The sequence below is a fragment of the Zonotrichia leucophrys genome, unplaced genomic scaffold (assembly GCF_028769735.1).
Source record: "Zonotrichia leucophrys gambelii isolate GWCS_2022_RI unplaced genomic scaffold, RI_Zleu_2.0 Scaffold_999_17817, whole genome shotgun sequence".
NCBI classification, from domain to species: Eukaryota; Metazoa; Chordata; class Aves; order Passeriformes; family Passerellidae; genus Zonotrichia; species Zonotrichia leucophrys.
The window spans coordinates 1-17,817 of record NW_026993204.1 but is presented as its reverse complement, the minus strand read 5'-3'; the positions used below and the strand labels follow the sequence as shown (position 1 = coordinate 17,817).

The following is a 17,817-nucleotide window of genomic DNA, read 5'->3' as shown; positions in this document are numbered from 1 at the left end:
CCAAAGGGCGTGGTTCGGGGGCGGGGGTCGGCCGCCAGCCCGGCCGCGCGGCCAGGGCTCACATCTGGGGGGAAAAAGGGGTGAAAACCCCCAAAAACATCAAAATTCCCCCCAAAAAATTTCCCCCAAAAACCCTAAAAACCACCCAGAAAAATTGCCCCAAAAACCCCCAAAAAATCACCCAAAAATGGCCCAAAAATCACCCCAAAAACCCCCCAAAAAAAAACGCCCCAAAAACCCTAAAAACCACCCAAAAATCCCCCCAAAAAAATCCCCCCAAAAAACCCCCAAACCCCCCCCAAAATTTCCCCAGCTCAGTCACATCTGCGGGGAGAAGGAGGTGAGAGACCCCAAAAACACCAAAATCACCCCAAAAATCACCCCAAAAACCCTAAAAACCACCCAGAAAATCACCACAAAAATCACCCCAAAAATCGCCCCAAAAATCCCCCCAAAAACCCCAAATTCCCCCAGCTCGGTCACATCTGCGGGGAGAAGGAGGTGAGAGACCCCAAAAACATCAAAATTCACCCCAAAAATTATCCCCAAACCCATCCTTTAATTCACCCCAAAAAAACCCCAAAATCACCCAAAAAATCACCCCAACAATTACCCCAAAAAAAACCCAAAAACCCCCCCAAAAAACCCCCCCCAAAAATTCCCCCAAAACCCCAAAAATTCCCCCCAAAAATCAACCCAACAATTACCCCAAACCCCTAAAAACCACCCAAAAATCACCGCAAAAATCGCCCCATAATTCAACCAAAATCCCCCAGAAATCACCTCAAAAATTACCCCAAAAATCACCCAAATCCACCCAAAAAAATCACCCCAAAAATCACCCCCAAACCCCAAATCCCCGATTTTCGGGCTCATTTTGGGGCTGATTTTGGTGCTGATTTTGGGGTTTTTTGGGGTGGATTTTTGGGCCGGTTTCGGTGCTGATTTTGGGGATTTTCTTGCTGATTTCTGTGCTGATTTTGGGATTTTGGGACTGATTTTGGTGCTGATTTCGGGGTTTTTTGGGGTGGATTTTTGGGCCGATTTTTTGGGGATTTTCTTGCTGATTTCTGCGCTGATTTTGGTGCTGATTTCAGGGGTTTTGGAGTGGAATTTTGGCCTGATTTTTTTGCTGATTTTGGTGCTGATTTTGGGGATTTCCTTGCTGATTTCTGCGCTGATTTTGGTGCTGATTTCGAGGTTTTTGGGGTGGATTTTTGGGCCGGTTTCGGTGCTGATTTTGGGGGATTTTCTTGCTGATTTCTGTGCTGATTTTGGTGCTGATTTCGAGGTTTTTGGGGTGGATTTTTGGGCCGATTTCGGTGCTGATTTTGGGGATTTCCTTGCTGATTTCTGCGCTGATTTTGGTGCCGATTTCACTGATTCTGTTGCTGATTTTGATGCTGATTTCAGGGGTTTGGGTTGGAATTTTGGCCTGATTTTTTTGCTGATTTTGGTGCTGATTTTGGGGATTTTCTCACTAATTTCTGCGCTGATTTTGGTGCCGATTTCACCGATTTTGTGCCAATTTTGTGCCGCTTTCGCCCCCAGATCCCGCACATCCGTGTGGGCCCCGAGGACGCCCCCCGGCCGCCCCTGCTCCGCTTGGCCGCGCTCAGCCTGTACCCGAGCAACGAGGACGTGAGCCAGGCGCTGGGGGGGCTCCTGCGCAGCCTCCGCGCCCCCCCGGCATCGCTCATCTGTGCCAGGGCCGAATGTGAGAGATTTGGGGTTTTTTGGGATTTTTTGGGATTTTTTGGGGATTTTTTGGGATTTTTTGGGGATTTTTTGGGGATTTTTTGGGATTTTTTTTTGATTTTTTGGGGATTTTTTTTTGATTTTTTGGGGATTTATTAGGGGTTTATTAGGGATTTATTAGGGATTTATTAGGGGTTTATTAGGGATTTATTAGGGATTTATTAGGGGTTTTATTGGGGATTTATTAGGGGTTTATTAGGGGTTTATTAGGGATTTATTAGGGGTTTATTAGGGATTAATGGGGTTATTCGGGCCCTGGGGGGGTCCTGCGCAGCCTCCGCGCCCCCCCGGCATCGCTCATCTGCGCCAGGGCTGAGTGTGAGAGATTGGGGAAAATTGGGGATTTTTTGGGATTTTTTTTGGATTTTTTGGGGATTTATTAGGGATTTATTAGGGGTTTTATTGGGGATTTATTAGGGATTTATTAGGGGTTTTTTTGGGGGTTTTTTGGGGGTTTTATTGGGGATTTATTAGGGGTTTATTAGGGATTAATGGGGTTATTCGGGCGCTGGGGGGGCTCCTGCGCAGCCTCCGCGCCCCCCCGGCATCGCTCATCTGCGCCAGGGCCGAGTGTGAGAGATTTGGGATTTTTTGGGGATTTTTTGGGATTTTTTTGGGATTTTTTGGGATTTTTTTGGGGATTTTTTTGGGATTTTTTGGGATTTTTTTTGGGATTTTTGGGGGATTTTTTGGGATTTTTTTTTTATTTTTTTGGGGATTTTTTTGGGATTTTTTGGGGATTTATTGGGGGTTTATTAGGGGTTTATTAGGGGTTTATTAGGGATTTATTAGGGGTTTTATTGGGGGTTTATTGGGGGTTTATTAGGGATTTATTGGGGATTTATTAGGGATTTATTAGGGGTTTATTAGGGGTTTTATTGGGATTTATTAGGGGTTTATTAGGGATTTATTAGGGGTTTATTAGGGGTTTATTAGGGATTAATGGGGATTATTGGGGTTTATTTGGGACATTTTGGTGCTGATTTTGGTGCTGATTTTGGGGCAGATTTCGGGGGTTTTGGGGATGATTTCGGGGGTTTTGTGGCCAATTTTGGGGTGGATTTTGGGGATTTTGGGGCTTTATTTGGGGCTGATTTTGGGGCAGATTTTGAGGTTTTTGGGACCAGTTTTGGGGCTGATTTTGGGGCTGATTTCAGGTATTTTGGGGCTGATTTTGGGACCGATTTCAGGGTTTTTGTTACCAATTTTTGTGACCATTTTTGGGGCAGATTTCAAGGTTTTGGTGATTGATTTTAAGGCAGATTTTAGCGCTGATTTTGGGGTTTTTGTGGCCAATTTGGGGGCTGATTTTGGGGCAGATTTGGGGGATTTTGTGACTGATTTCGGGGCAGTTTTTGGTGCTGATTTTGGGGCTGATTTTGGGGCTGATTTTGGGGATTTTGTGACCGATTTTGGGGCAGTTTTTGGGGCTGATTTTGGGGCAGATTTTGGGTATTTTTCCGGCCGATTTCGGTGCCGATTTTGGGTTAAATTTCTGTAATTTTGGGATTTTCAGGCCTGCTGAGGCTGGAGGAGCTGGTGCGGCAGTTCCTCATCTCGCGCGAGGCTCAGCTCTGGGGTTTTTGGGGCGGATTTTGGGTATTTCGGGGCGGATTTTGATGCAGATTTCGGGTATTTTGGTGCCGATTTTGGGTTAAAATTTTGCCAATTTTGGGTTCCCAGGCCTGCTGAGGCTGGAGGAGCTGGTGCGGCAGTTCCTCATCTCGCGCGAGGCTCCGCTCTGGGGTTTTTGGGGCGGATTTCGGGTATTTCTGAGCCGATTTTGATGCCGATTTCGGGTATTTTGATGCAGATTTTGATGCAGATTTTGGGTTTTAAAATTTTCCGTGTTTTTGGGTTCCCAGGCCTGTTGCGTCTGGAGGAGCTGGTGCGGCAGTTCCTCATCTCGCGCGAGGCTCAGCTCTGGGGTTTTGGGGCAGATTTCGGGTATTTCTGAGCCGATTTCGATGCCGATTTCGATGCCGATTTTGGGGTGAATTTCCCCAATTTTGGGATTTTCAGGCCTGTTAAGGTTGGAGGAGCTGGTGCGGCAGTTCCTCATCTCGCGCGAGGCTCAGCTCTGGGGTTTTTGGGGCAGATTTTGGGGCAGATTTCGGGTATTTCTGAGCCGATTTCGATGCCGATTTCGATGCCGTTTTTGGGGTGAATTTCCGTGTTTTTGGGATTTTCAGGCCTGCTGAGGCTGGAGGAGCTGGTGCGGCAGTTCCTCATCTCGCGCGAGGCTCAGCTCTGGGGTTTGGGGGCAGATTTCGGGTATTTCGGGGCGGATTTTCGTGCAGATTTCGGGTATTTTGATGCCGATTTCGGGGCAGATTTTGGGTTAAATTTCCATGATTTTGGGATTTTCAGGCCTGTTAAGATTGGAGGAGCTGGTGCGGCAGTTCCTCATCTCGCGCGAGGCTCCGCTCTGGGGTTTTTGGGGCGGATTTTGGGTATTTCGGGGCGGATTTTGATGCAGATTTCGGGTATTTCGGTGCGGATTTTGGGGTGAATTTCCCCAATTTTGGGTTTTTCAGGCCTGTTAAGGTTAGAGGAGCTGGTGCGGCAGTTCCTCATCTCGCGCGAGTCGCTCTCCGTGCGCGTCCTGGACGCCGAGCAGGACCCGACGCCGCTGCTGAAGGAAATCCGCGACGACAAAGTGCCGACCATCATCATCGACGGCAGCGCCGCCACCGCCGGCCTCGTGCTCGCCAAGGTCTTGGGGATTTTGGGAAAATTTGGGCGGATTTTGGGGTTTTCTGGGGATTTTGGGAGTTTTGTGGGGATTTTCTGGAGGTTCGTGGCGGTTTTGTGTGGATTTTTGGGAGTTTTGTGCGAATTTTTCGGGGTTTTTTGCTCGATTTCTCGCAAGGTTTGCGGCGATTTTGTGCCGATTTTTGGGAATTTTTTTTGTTGATTTTTGGGCCGATTTTGTGGCAATTTTTGGGTGGATTTGGGGAGTTTTGTGCCGATTTTTGGGGGGGTTTTGGGAGTTTTGTGGGGATTTTTGGGAGTTTCGGGGCGGTTTTGTGTGAGTTTTTGGGAGTTTTGTGTGAATTTTTTGGGGTTTTTTGCTCGATTTCTCGCAAGGTTTGCGGCGATTTTGTGCTGATTTTTGGGGAATTTTTTTGTGGATTTTTGGGCCGGTTTTGTGCCGATTTTTGGGTGGGTTTTGGGAGTTTTGTGGGGATTTTCTGGAGTTTTGGGGTGGTTTTTTGCCGATTTTTGGGAGTTTTGGGATGACAAAGTGCCGACCATCATCATCGACGGCAGCGCCGCCACCGCCGGGCTCGTGCTCGCCAAGGTCGGGGAATTTGGGGTGATTTGGGTGGATTTTGGGGTTTTGGGACTTTTTTGGGAGTTTTGTGGGGATTTTCTGGAGTTTTGGGGTGGTTTTGTGTGGATTTTTGGGAGTTTTGTGTGGATTTTTGGGAGTTTTGTGCGAATTTTTCGGGGTTTTTTGCTCGATTTCTCGCAAGGTTTGCGGCGATTTTGTGCCGATTTTTGGGAATTTTTTTTGTTGATTTTTGAGCTGATTTTGTGCCAATTTTTGGGTGGATTTGGGGAGTTTTGTGATGATTTTTGGGCGTTTTGGGGCGGTTTTGTGCGGGTTTTTGGGGAATTTTTTTTGTTGATTTTTGGGCGTTTTGGGCCGGTTTTGTGCCGATTTTTGGGTGGGTTTTGGGAGTTTTGTGACGATTTTTGGGACTTTTGGGGCGGATTTGAGGGTTTTTGGAGGTGATTTTGGGGGATTTTGTGTTGATTTTTTTGGGGGATTTGGGGGTGATTTTTGGGGAGTTTGAGGATATTTGGGGAATTTGTACATTTTGGGGATTTTGGGGTGATTTTTTTTTTTGTTTTTTGGGGGATTTTTGGGGGTTGAGGGATTTTGGGGCGTTTTGGGGGGATTTGGACATTTTTGGGATTTTGGGGTGATTTTTTTTTGTTTTTTTGGGGGATTTTTGTGGATTTGGGGATTTTGGGGAGTTTTGGGGGGATTTGGACATTTTTGGGATTTTGGGGTGATTTTTTTTTTGTTTTCTGGGGGGATTTTTGTGGATTTGGGGATTTTGGGGAGTTTTGGGGGGATTTGGGCATTTTTGGGATTTTTGAGGGAATTTTGGGGGGATTTGGGCATTTTTGGGATTTTTGAGGGAATTTTGGGGGGATTTGGGCATTTTTGGGATTTTGGGGAGTTTTGGGGGGATTTGGGCATTTTTGGGATTTTTTTTTTGTTTTCTGGGGGGATTTTTGTGGATTTGGGGATTTTGGGGAGTTTTGGGGGGATTTGGGCATTTTTGGGGTTTTTGAGGGAATTTTGGGGGTTCAGACCCTCCCTGTGCCCCCCCCAGGCCTCGGAGCTGGGGATGACGTCGACGTTCTACAAATACATCCTGACCACCATGGTGAGTGACCAGAGTGACCACTGACCACTGACCACTGAGTGACCACTGAGTGACCATTGAGTGACCATAGTGACCACTGAGTGACCACTGAGTGACCACTGACCACTGAGTGACCACTGAGTGACCACTGAGTGACCACTGAGTGACCACTGACCACTGACCACTGAGTGACCACTGAGTGACCCTGAGTGACCAGAGTGACCACTGACCACTGAGTGACCAATGAGTGACCACTGAGTGACCACTGACCACTGACCAATGAGTGACCACTGAGTGACCACTGAGTGACCACTGACCACTGAGTGACCACTGACCACTGACCACTGAGTGACCACTGAGTGACCACTGAGTGACCACTGAGTGACCACTGACCACTGAGTGACCACTGAGTGACCACTGAGTGACCACTGACCAATGAGTGACCAATGAGTGACCACTGACCAATGAGTGACCAATGAGTGACCACTGACCCCTGAGTGACCAATGAGTGACCACTGACCACTGACCAATGAGTGACCAGTGAGTGACCACTGACCAATGAGTGACCAATGAGTGACCAGAGTGACCAGAGTGACCACTGACCACTGACCACTGAGTGACCAATAGTGACCATGACCATGAGTGACCACTGACCACTGAGTGACCAGTGAATGACCAGAGTGACCACTGACCACTGATGTGACCCTGAGTGACCACTTGCAGTGACCACTGACCACTGACCAACATGAGAGTGACCACTGACCACTGAGTGACCATGACCAGTGACCACTGACCACTGACCACTGACCAATGAGTGACCCATGAGTGACCACTGAGTGACCACTGAGTGACCACTGTGTGACCACTGAGTGACCCTAACTGACCGAAACTGACCCAAACTGACCCCAAATGACCCCAACTGACCCCAACTGACCACAGGACTTCCCGCTGCTCCGGCTGGACGCTCTCCCGGCCGCTCCGGCCACCGTGACCATAAATGACCCCTTGACCACCCATTGCCTACAATGACCATAAATTAAATTTAGTGACCCAAACTGACCCCAAACTGACCCAAACTGACCCAAACTGACCCAAACTGACCCCAACTGACCCCAACTGACCCCAACTGACCACAGGACTTCCCGCTGCTCCGGCTGGACGCTCTGCCGGCCGCTCCGGCCACTGTGACCATAAATGGCCCCAATAACCACAGTGACCATAAATTAAATTTAGTGACCCAAACTGACCCAAACTGACCCAAACTGACCCAAACTGACCCAAAACAGACCCCAAACTGACCCAAAACGATCCAAACTGACCCCAAATGGCCCAAACTGACCCCAACTGACCCCAACTGACCACAGGACTTCCCCCTGCTCCGGCTGGACGCTCTGCCGGCCGCTCCGGCCACTGTGACCACAAATGACCCCTTGACCACCCATTAACTACAATGACCATAAATTAAATTTAGTGACCCTAAACTGAACCAAACTGACCCAAAATGACCCAAAATGGCCCAAACTGACCCCAACTGACCCCAACTGACCACAGGACTTCCCGCTGCTCCGGCTGGACGCTCTGCCGGCCGCTCCGGCCACTGTGACCATAAATGACCCCTTGACCACCCATTGCTTACAATGACCATAAATTAAATTTAGTGACACAAACTGACCCAAACTGACCCCAACTGACCCCAACTGACCACAGGACTTCCCGCTGCTCCGGCTGGACGCTCTCCCGGCCGCTCCGGCCACCGTGACCACAAATGACCCCTTGACTTCCCATTGCCTATAATGACCCAAACTGACCCAAACTGACCCAAACTGACCCAAAATGACCCCAACTGACCCCAACTGACCACAGGACTTCCCGCTGCTCCGGCTGGACGCTCTGCCGGCCGCTCCGGCCACTGTGACCACAAATGACCCCAAATGACCACAATGACCCCTTGACCACCCATTACCTACAATGACCATAAATGAAATTTAGTGACCCAAACTGACCTGAAATGACCCAAACTGACCCCAACTGACCCCAACTGACCACAGGACTTCCCGCTGCTCCGGCTGGACGCTCTCCCGGCCGCTCCGGCCACTGTGACCATAAATGACCCCAAATGACCACAATGACCCCTTGACCACCCATTGCCTACAATGACCATAAATGAAATTTAGTGACACAAAAGAGCCCAAAAATGACCCAAAATGACCCAAAATGACCCCAACTGACCACAGGACTTCCCGCTGCTCCGGCTGGACGCTCTCCCGGCCGCTCCGGCCACCGTCCTGGGCTTCTCCATGTTCAACACGAGCCATCGCTTCTACCCCGAGTTCGTGCGGAGCCTCAACATGTCCTGGAGGGAGAGCTGCGAGCTGGGGCCCTACCCCGGCCCCGCGGTGAGGGGGGACCCCAAAAACCCCCGGGGGGACCCCGAAATTTGGGGGGGAACGCAAAAAACCCCGCGAGAAACGGAGGGAAAACGGGCGAGAAAAGGGAATTTTGGGGCAGCGCCAAAATCGCGAAGTTTTAGGGGTGAAAGTGGCCAAAAAATTCTGGGAAGGTGGCAAAATTGGGGGGACCCCAAAAAACTCCAGGGGGACCCCGAAATTGGGGGGGGAACGCAAAAAACCCCGCGAGAAACGGTGGGAAAATGGGCGAGAAAAGGGAATTTTGGGGCAGCGCCAAAATCATGAAGTTTTGGGGAAAGACGTGAAATTTTGGGGGGTGAAATTCACTGGGGAGGTGGAAAAATTGGGGGGACCCCAAAAAACCCCCGGGGGGACCCCGAAATTGGGGGAGAAACGCAAAAAACCCCGCGAGAAACGGAGGGAAAACGGGGGAGAAAAGGGAATTTTGGGGGAAGCGCCAAAATCACGAAGTTTTAGGGGTGAAAGTGGCCAAAAAATTGGCAAAAAATTCTGGGGAAGTGGAAAAAATTGGGGGGAGCCCAAAAAACCCTGAGGGGACCCCGAAATTTGGGGGGAACGCAAAAAACCCCGCGAGAAACGGAGGGAAAACGGGGGAGAAAAGGGAATTTTGGGGCAGTGCCAAAATAGCGAAGTTTTGGGGGTGAAAGTGGCCAAAAATTCTGGGAAGGTGGCAAAATTGGGGGGACCCCGAAATTTGGGGGGAAACACAAAAAACCCCGCGAGAAACGGCGGGAAAACGGGGGAGAAAAGGGAATTTTGGGGGAGAAAAGGGAATTTTGGGGCAGCGCCAAAATCGCGAAGTTTTAGGGGTGAAAGTGGCCAAAAAATTGGCAAAAATTCTGGGGAGGTGGAAAAATTGGGGGGACCCCAAAAACCCCCGGGGGGACCCCGAAATTTGGGGGGAAACGCAAAAAACCCCGCGAGAAACGGTGGGAAAACGGGGGAGAAAAGGGAATTTTGGGGCAGCGCCAAAATCGCGAAGTTTTGGGGAAAGACGTGAAATTTTGGGGGGTGAAATTCACTGGGGAAGTGGAAAAATTGGGGGGGGAACCCCAAAACTTGGGAGAGACCCCAAAAACTACAAATTGATACCCAAAATCTTGATGGAACCCCAAAAACTTTGGGGAAAAAAATTGACCAAAATTCAGAAATTTGACGTCTACAAAACCCAAATCCCTGGGGGTTTCTGGGGCGGGGATTTGGGGTCTGGGGGACCCCAAAAACCTTGAAAGGACCCCAAAAATCTTGGGAAAAAAAAGACTAAAATTCAGAAATTTGAGGGAAAAAAAATGACCAAAATTCAGAAATTTGAGGGAAAAAAATGACCAAAATTCAGAAATTTGATGTCTACAGAACCCCAAATCCCTGGGGGTTTCTGGGGTGGGGATTTGGGGTCTGGGAGACCCCAAAAACTTCAAATTGATACCAAAAGTCTTGATGGGACCCCAAAAACTTTGGGGAAAAAAAAGACCGAAACTTGGAAATTTGAGGGAAAAAAAATGACCAAAATTCAGAAATTTGAGGGAAAAAAAAGACTAAAATTCAGAAATTCGACGTCTACAAAAAACGAAATTCTTGGGGGTTTCTGGGGCGGGGGTTTCGCGTCCGGGGGACCCCAAAAAGCCCCGAATTTGCCCCGAATTTGCAGCTGTCGGCGGCGCTGCTGTTCGACGCCGTGCACGTGGTGGTGGGCGCCGTGCGGGAGCTGAACCGCAGCCAGGAGATCGGGGGGCGCCCCCTGGCCTGCGCGGCCCCCGGGATCTGGCCCCACGGCACCAGCCTGATGAACTACCTGCGCATGGTGAGCGGCCCGAAATACCCCGAAATGAGCCCGAAAACACCGCCGAAAACCCGGTGGGAATAGCACAAAAAACAGCCCCAAAACTGGCCCCAAAAACAGCCCCAAAATACCCCGAAATGAGCCCGAAAATAACGCCGGAACCGGCTGTGAAAACCCGGGGGGAATAGGCCAAAAAACAGACCCAAAAACAGCCCCGAAAAGCCTGAAATGAGCCCAAAAACACCGCCGGAACTGGCTGTGAAAACCCGGTGGGAATAGCCCAAAAAACAGCCCCGAAAACCCTGAAAAAACACCAAAAACAGCCCCAAAATACCCCGAAATGAGGCCGAAAATAATGCCGGAACTGGCTGTGAAACCCGGTGGGAATAGCACAAAAAACAGCCCCAAAAACAGCCCCAAAAACCCTGAAAAAATACCAAAAACAAGCCCAAAAACAGCCCCGAAAACCCCGAAATGAGCCCAAAAACACCGCCGGAACTGGCTGTGAAAACCCGGGGGGAATAGCCCAAAAAACAGCCCCGAAAATCCTGAAAAAACACCAAAAACAACCCCGAAAACAGCCCCAAAATACCCCGAAATGAGCCCGAAAACACCGCCGGAACTGGCTGTGAAAACCTGGGGGGAATAGCACAAAAACAACCCCAAAAACAGCCCTGAAAAGCCTGAAAAAACACCAAAAACAACCCCAAAAACAGCCCCAAAAACAGCCCCGAAATACCCCGAAATGAACCCGAAAACACCGCCGAAAACACGGTGGGAATAGCACAAAAAACAGCCCCAAAACTGGCCCCAAAAACAGCCCCAAAAACCCTGAAATGAGCCCGAAAACACCGCCGGAACCGGCTGTGAAAACCCCGTGGGAATAGCACAAAAACAACCCCAAAAACGGCCCTGAAATACCCCGAAATGAGCCCGAAAACACCGCCGGAACTGGCTGTGAAAACCTGGGGGGAATAGCACAAAAACAACCCCGAAAACAGCCCAAAATACCCCGAAATGAGCCCGAAAATAACGCTGAAACCGGCCGCGAAAACCCCGTGGGAATAGCACAAAAAACAACCCCAAAAAGCCTGAAAAAACCGCAGAAACAGCCCCGAAAACCCCGTGGGAATAGCACAAAAAACAACCCCGAGAACAGCGCAAAAACAGCCCCGAAAAGCCTGAAAAAACATCAAAAACAACCCCAAAAATGGCCCCGAAAACCTGGTGGGAATAGCACAAAAAACAGCCCCAAAACTGGCCCCAAAAACAGCCCCAAAAACCCTGAAAAAATACCAAAAACAACCCCAAAAGCAGCCCCAAAAACCCTGAAACAGTCCCCAAGACAACCCCAGAAACAGCCCTAAAAACAATCCCAAAAAACCCCAAAATGCACCAAAAAAAATCCCCAAAACCGGCCCCGAAAACCCGGTGGGAATGCCCCAAAAACAGCCCCAAAAACCCTGAAAAAACACCAAAAACAGCCCCAAAAACAGCCCCAAAAACAGCCCCGAAAACCCTGAAAAAACACCAAAAACAACCCCAAAAACAGCCCCGAAAACCCGGTGGGAATAGCCCAAAAAACAACCCCAAAAACCCTGAAAAAACACCAAAAACAGCCCCAAAAACGGCCCCAAAAACAACCCCAAAAACAGCCCCAAAAACCCTGAAAAAACACCAAAAACAGCCCCAAAAACAGCCCCAAAAACCCTGAAACAGCCCTAAAAACAATCCCAAAAAACCCCAAAATGCACCCAAAAACAAGCCCGGGTGGTTTTAGGATTTTTGTAGGGCACAGGTACGGTGTGGTTCCGGGTATTTTTTGGGTCATTTTTGGGTCCATTTTGGGATATTTTTGGGTATGTTTTGGGACATTTTTTGGGATATTTTTTGCGTGTGTTTTGGGACATTTTTTGCATATATTTTGTGTGTATTTTGGGTCAATTTTTGGTATATTTAAGATGTATTTTGAGATAATTATTGGGTGTATTTTGGGTCATTTTTTGGGTCCATTTTGAGACATTTTTGGGATATTTTTTGGGTGTATTTGGGACAGTTTTTGGGTATATTTTGTGTGTATTTTGGGTCATTTTTTGGGTCCATTTTGGGACATTTTTGGGGTATTTTTTGGGTGTATTTGGGACATTTTTTGGGTATATTTTGTGTGCATTTTGGGTCATTTTTTGGGTCCATTTTGGGACATTTTTGGGGTATTTTTTGGGTATATTTGGGACATTTTTTGGGTATATTTTGTGTGCATTTTGGGTCATTTTTTGGGTCCGTTTTGGCCCATTTTGGCCCATTCCCAGGTGGAGTACGACGGCCTGACCGGGCGCGTGGAGTTCAACAGCAAAGGGCAGCGCACCAATTACAGCCTGAGGGTGCTGGAGAAGGGCAGGGATGGACACAGGGAGGTGAGTGACCCCTGGGTGACCCCGGAGTGACCCCTGGGTGACCCCCGGGTGACCTCTGACCCCCGGCAGGTGGGCGTGTGGTTCTCCAACCGGACGCTGGCCATGGACGAGGCCACGCTGGCGCTGAACGCCTCGGACAGCCTGGCCAACAAGACGCTGATCATCACCACCATACTGGTCTGGACTGGTTTGGACTGGGAATGGACTGGGAATGGACTGGGAATGGACTGGGATAAACTGGGAGGGGATTGGGATGAACTGGTTTGTACTGGGATAAACTGGGAATGGACTGGGATAAACGGGGAGGGCGCTGCAGTTCCCAAAGCCGCCACCAGGGGGAGCTGCGAGTGCATGGAGGGAGACTGGGAATGGAACTGGGTTATACTGGTTTGGACTGGGAGGGGCTGGGAATGGACTGGGACAAACTGGGAGGGGACTGGGATGAACTGGTTTGTACTGGGATAAACGGGGAGGGCGCTGCAGTTCCCAAAGGCGCCACCAGGGGGAGCTGTGAGTGCACGGAGGGGCTGGGAAAGGGTTAAAGGGGGTTTGGGGTTACTGGTTTGTACTGGGAGGGCGCTGCAGTTCCCAAAGCCGCCACCAGGGGGAGCTGTGAGTGCATGGAGGGGCTGGGAAAGGGTTAAAGGGGGTTTGGGGTCACTGGTTTGTACTGGGAGGGGGTTTGGGGTTACTGGTTTGTACTGGGAGGGACTGGGAGCCGCAGGTGCCCATCGGGGTCTCCATTGATCCCCCATTGATTTCAGATTGATCCCCCATTGATTTCCCCATTGAGCCCCATTGATCCGTCATTAATCCCCCATTGATCCCAAATTAATTTCCCTGCTGGTTTTACCCCCAAACTCATCTCCCAAACCCCAAATCCCAAACCCCAAAATCCCAATAACCGACCCCAAACCCCAATAACTGACCCCAAACCCCAATAACCAACCCCAAACCCCAATAACCGACCCCAAACCCAAATGTGACCCCACAGGAGAACCTGTACGTGATGCGGGTGGGCGGCGATCGATATGAGGGATTTTGCGTGGACACTGCAGTGACCAATCCCATACCCAATAACCAATCCCATACCCAATAACCGACCCCAAACCCCAATAACCGACCCCAAACCCCAATAATTAACCCCAAACCCTGTAATTTCAGGAGAATCCATACGTGATGCGGGTGGGCGGTGATCGATATGAGGGATTTTGCGTGGACACTGCAGTGACCAATCCCATACCCAATAACCAATCCCAATGACCCCAAACCCCAATAACCGACCCCAAACCCCAATAATTCACCCCAAACCCTGTAATTTCAGGAGAATCCATATGTCATGCGGGTGGGCGGTGATCGATACGAGGGATTTTGCGTGGACACTGCAGTGACCAATCCCAATGACCCCAAACCCCAATAACCAACCCCAAACCCCAATAATTAACCCCAAATGTGACCCCACAGGAGAATCCCTATGTCATGCGAGTGGGCGGTGATAGATATGAAGGATTTTGCGTGGACACTGCAGTGACCAATCCCAAACCCCAATAACCGACCCCAAACCCCAATAACCGACCCCAAACCCCAATAACCGACCCCAAACCCCAATAATCAACCCCAAACCCTATATTTTTAGGAGAATCCATACGTGATGCGGGTGGGCGGTGATCGATATGAGGGATTTTGCGTGGACACTGCAGTGACCAATCCCAATGACCCCAAACCCCAATAACCGACCCCAAACCCCAATAATTCACCCCAAACTCTATAATTTCAGGAGAACCCGTACGTGATGCGGGTGGGCGGTGATCGATATGAAGGATTTTGCGTGGACATGCTGCGCGAGCTGGCGGCGCTGCTCAAGTTCCGCTTCCACATCAAGCTGGTGGAGGACGGGCTGTACGGGGCGCCCGAGCCCAACGGCTCCTGGACGGGCATGGTGGGGGAGCTCATCAACCGGGTACGGCACGGGGAAAAATCCTATAAAAAAATAAATCCCGTTAAAAAAATCCCTATATTTAAAAAAATCCCATTGGAAAAAATCCCACAGTGAAAATCCCATAGGGAACCCAACGGCTCCTGGACGGGCATGGTGGGGGAGCTCATCAACCGGGTACGGCACGGGGAAAAAAATCCAAAAAAAAATAAATCCCATTAAAAAAATCCCATTGGAAAAAATCCCACAGTGAAAATCCCATTGGGAAAAAAAATCCCGTTGGAAAAAAAACTTATAATGAAAATCCCACAGTGAAAATCCCATAGGGAACCCAACGGCTCCGGGAGAGCTCATCAACCGGGTACGGCCTGGGAAAAAATCCTAAAAAAAATAAATCCCATTAAAAAAATCCCTATATTTAAAAAAATCCCATTGGGAAAAATCCCGCAGTGAAAATCCCATAGGGAAAAAATCCTATAAAAAAATAAATCCCATAAAGAAAATTCTTATAATGAAAAAAATCCCGTTGGAAAAAATCCCACAGTGAAAATCCCATAGGGAAAAAAATCCCGCAGTGAAAATCCCATAGGGAAAAAAATCCTATAAAAAATAAATCCCATAAAGAAAATCCCTATAATGAAAAAAATCCCATTGGAAAAAATCCCACAGTGAAAATCCCATAGGGAAAAAAATCCTATAAAAAAATAAATCCCATTAAAAAAATCCCTATATTTAAAAAAATCCCATTGGAAAAAAACCTATAATGAAAATCCCGCAGTGAAAATCCCATAGGGAACCCAACGGCTCCTGGACGGGCATGGTGGGAGAGCTCATCAACCGGGTACGGCCTGGGAAAAAATCCTATAAAAAAATTAAAAATAAATCCCATTAAAAAAATTCTTATAATGAAAAAAATCCCATTGGAAAAAATCCCACAGTGAAAATCCCATAGGGAAAAAAAATCCCACAGTGAAAATCCCATAGGGAACCCAACGGCTCCGGGAGAGCTCATCAACCGGGTACGGCACGGGGAAAAAAATAAAAAAAAAATAAATCCCATTAAAAAAATCCCATTGGAAAAAATCCCACAGTGAAAATCCCATTGGGAAAAAAATCCCGTTGGAAAAAAAACCTATAATGAAAATTCTGCAGTGAAAATCCCATAGGGAACCCAACGGGTCCTGGACGGGCATGGTGGGAGAGCTCATCAACCGGGTACGGCCTGGGAAAAAATCCTATAAAAAATAAAATCCCTATAATGAAAAAAATCCCATTGGAAAAAATCCCACAGTGAAAATCCCATAGGGAAAAAAACCCTATAAAAAAATAAATCCCATTAAAAAAAATCCCTATATTTAAAAAAATCCCATTGGAAAAAAATCCCATAAAAAAAATCCCATAAGGAACCCAACGGGTCCGGGAGAGCTCATCAACCGGGTACGGCACGGGGAAAAAAATAAAAAAAAAATAAATCCCATTAAAAAAATCCCTATATTTAAAAAAATCCCATTGGGAAAAATCCCGCAGTGAAAATCCCATAGGGAAAAAAATCCTATAAAAATAAAAATCCCATTAAAAAAATCCCTATATTTAAAAAAATCCCATTGGAAAAAAATCCCACAGTGAAAATCCCATAGGGAAAAAAATCCTATAAAAAAATAAATCCCATTAAAAAAAATCCCTATATTAAAAAAAATCCCATTGGAAAAAAATCCCAGCCCCTCCTGACCCCACATTTTGGGGGTTTTGGGGTTTCCATCCCGGGATTTTTTGGGTTTTTTTTTTTCCGAAAAATCCGACCCCCCATTTTTTGGGGTTTTGGGGTTTTTGGGGTGCCCTCCATGACCCCATAAATATTTTTGGGGTCCCCAGAAAGCCAACCCCACATTTTTGGGGTTTTGGGGTTTCCATCCTGGGATTTTTTGGGTTTTTGGAGTCCCGAAAAATCCGACCCATCATTTTTTGGAGTTTTTGGGGTTTTGGGGTTTTTGGGGTGCCCTCCATGACCCCATAAATATTTTTGGGGTCCCCAGAAAACTGATCTCCCATTTTTGGGTTTTTGGGGTTTCCATCCCGGGATTTTTTGGGTTTTTTTTTTTCCGAAAAATCCGACCCCACATTTTTTGGTTTTTGGGGTTTCCATCCCGGGATTTTTTTGGGTTTTGGGGTTTCCATCCCGGGATTTTTTGGGTTTTTTTTTTCCGAAAAATCCAACCCCACATTTTTTGGGGTTTTGGGGTTTTTGGGGTCCCCTCCATGACTCCATAAATATTTTTGGGGTCCCCAGAAAGCCAACCCCACATTTTGGGGGTTTTGGGGTTTCCATCCCAGGATTTTTTGGTTTTTTTTTTCCGAAAAATCCGACCCCACATTTTTTGGAATTTTTGGGGTTTTGGGGTTTTTGGGGTGCCCTCCATGACCCCATAAATATTTTTGGGGTCCCCAGAAAGCCGACCTGGCGGTGGCGGCGTTCACCATCACGGCCGAGCGCGAGAAGGTGATCGACTTCTCCAAGCCCTTCATGACCCTGGGCATCAGCATCCTCTACCGCGTGCACATGGTGAGATTTGGGGCCGTTTCGGGCTTTTTTGGGGTTTTTGTAGGGTTTTTGTAGGGTTTTGGGTTTTTTTTGGGGTTTTTTGGGGGTTTTTTGTAGGTTTTTATTGGGTTTTATGGGGGTTATATCAGGTTTGGGGTCTGGGGTTTGGGGTTTGGGCATCAGCATCCTCTGCCGCGTGCACATGGTGAGATTTGGGGCCATTTCGGGCTTTTTTGGGGTTTTTGTAGGGTTTTTGTAGGATTTTGGGTTTTTATGGTTTTTTTGGGGTTTTTTGTAGGTTTTTATTGGGTTTTATGGGGGTTATATCAGGTTTGGGGTCTGGGGTTTGGGGTTTGGGCATCAGCATCCTCTGCCGCGTGCACATGGTGAGATTTGGGGCGATTTCGGGCTTTTTTGGGGTTTTTATGGGTTTTTATGGGTTTTTGGGGTTTTTTTGGGTTTTTTGTAGGTTTTTATTGGGTTTTATGGGGGTTATATCAGGTTTGGGGTTTGGGGTTTGGGCATCAGCATCCTCTGCCGCGTGCCCATGGTCAGTTTGGGGCCGTTTCGGGCTTT

The 17,817-nt window shown here is 48.2% G+C and overlaps 1 protein-coding gene across 1 annotated transcript; it reads left to right on the top strand.

Moving 5' to 3' along the window:
* Positions 1-313: 313 nt before the first annotated feature.
* Positions 314-17,262, top strand: LOC135442071 (glutamate receptor ionotropic, kainate 5-like; the record flags this gene model as incomplete). The annotated part of the gene is made up of 10 exons (XM_064701618.1): positions 314-340; positions 1,552-1,717; positions 4,296-4,474; positions 6,111-6,164; positions 8,378-8,539; positions 10,221-10,373; positions 12,662-12,766; positions 12,836-12,943; positions 14,544-14,726; positions 17,149-17,262. Coding segments are annotated over 10 exons (1,251 nt in total), but the record flags the coding sequence as incomplete, so codon positions are not given.
* Between the last annotated feature and the right edge of the window lie 555 nt (positions 17,263-17,817).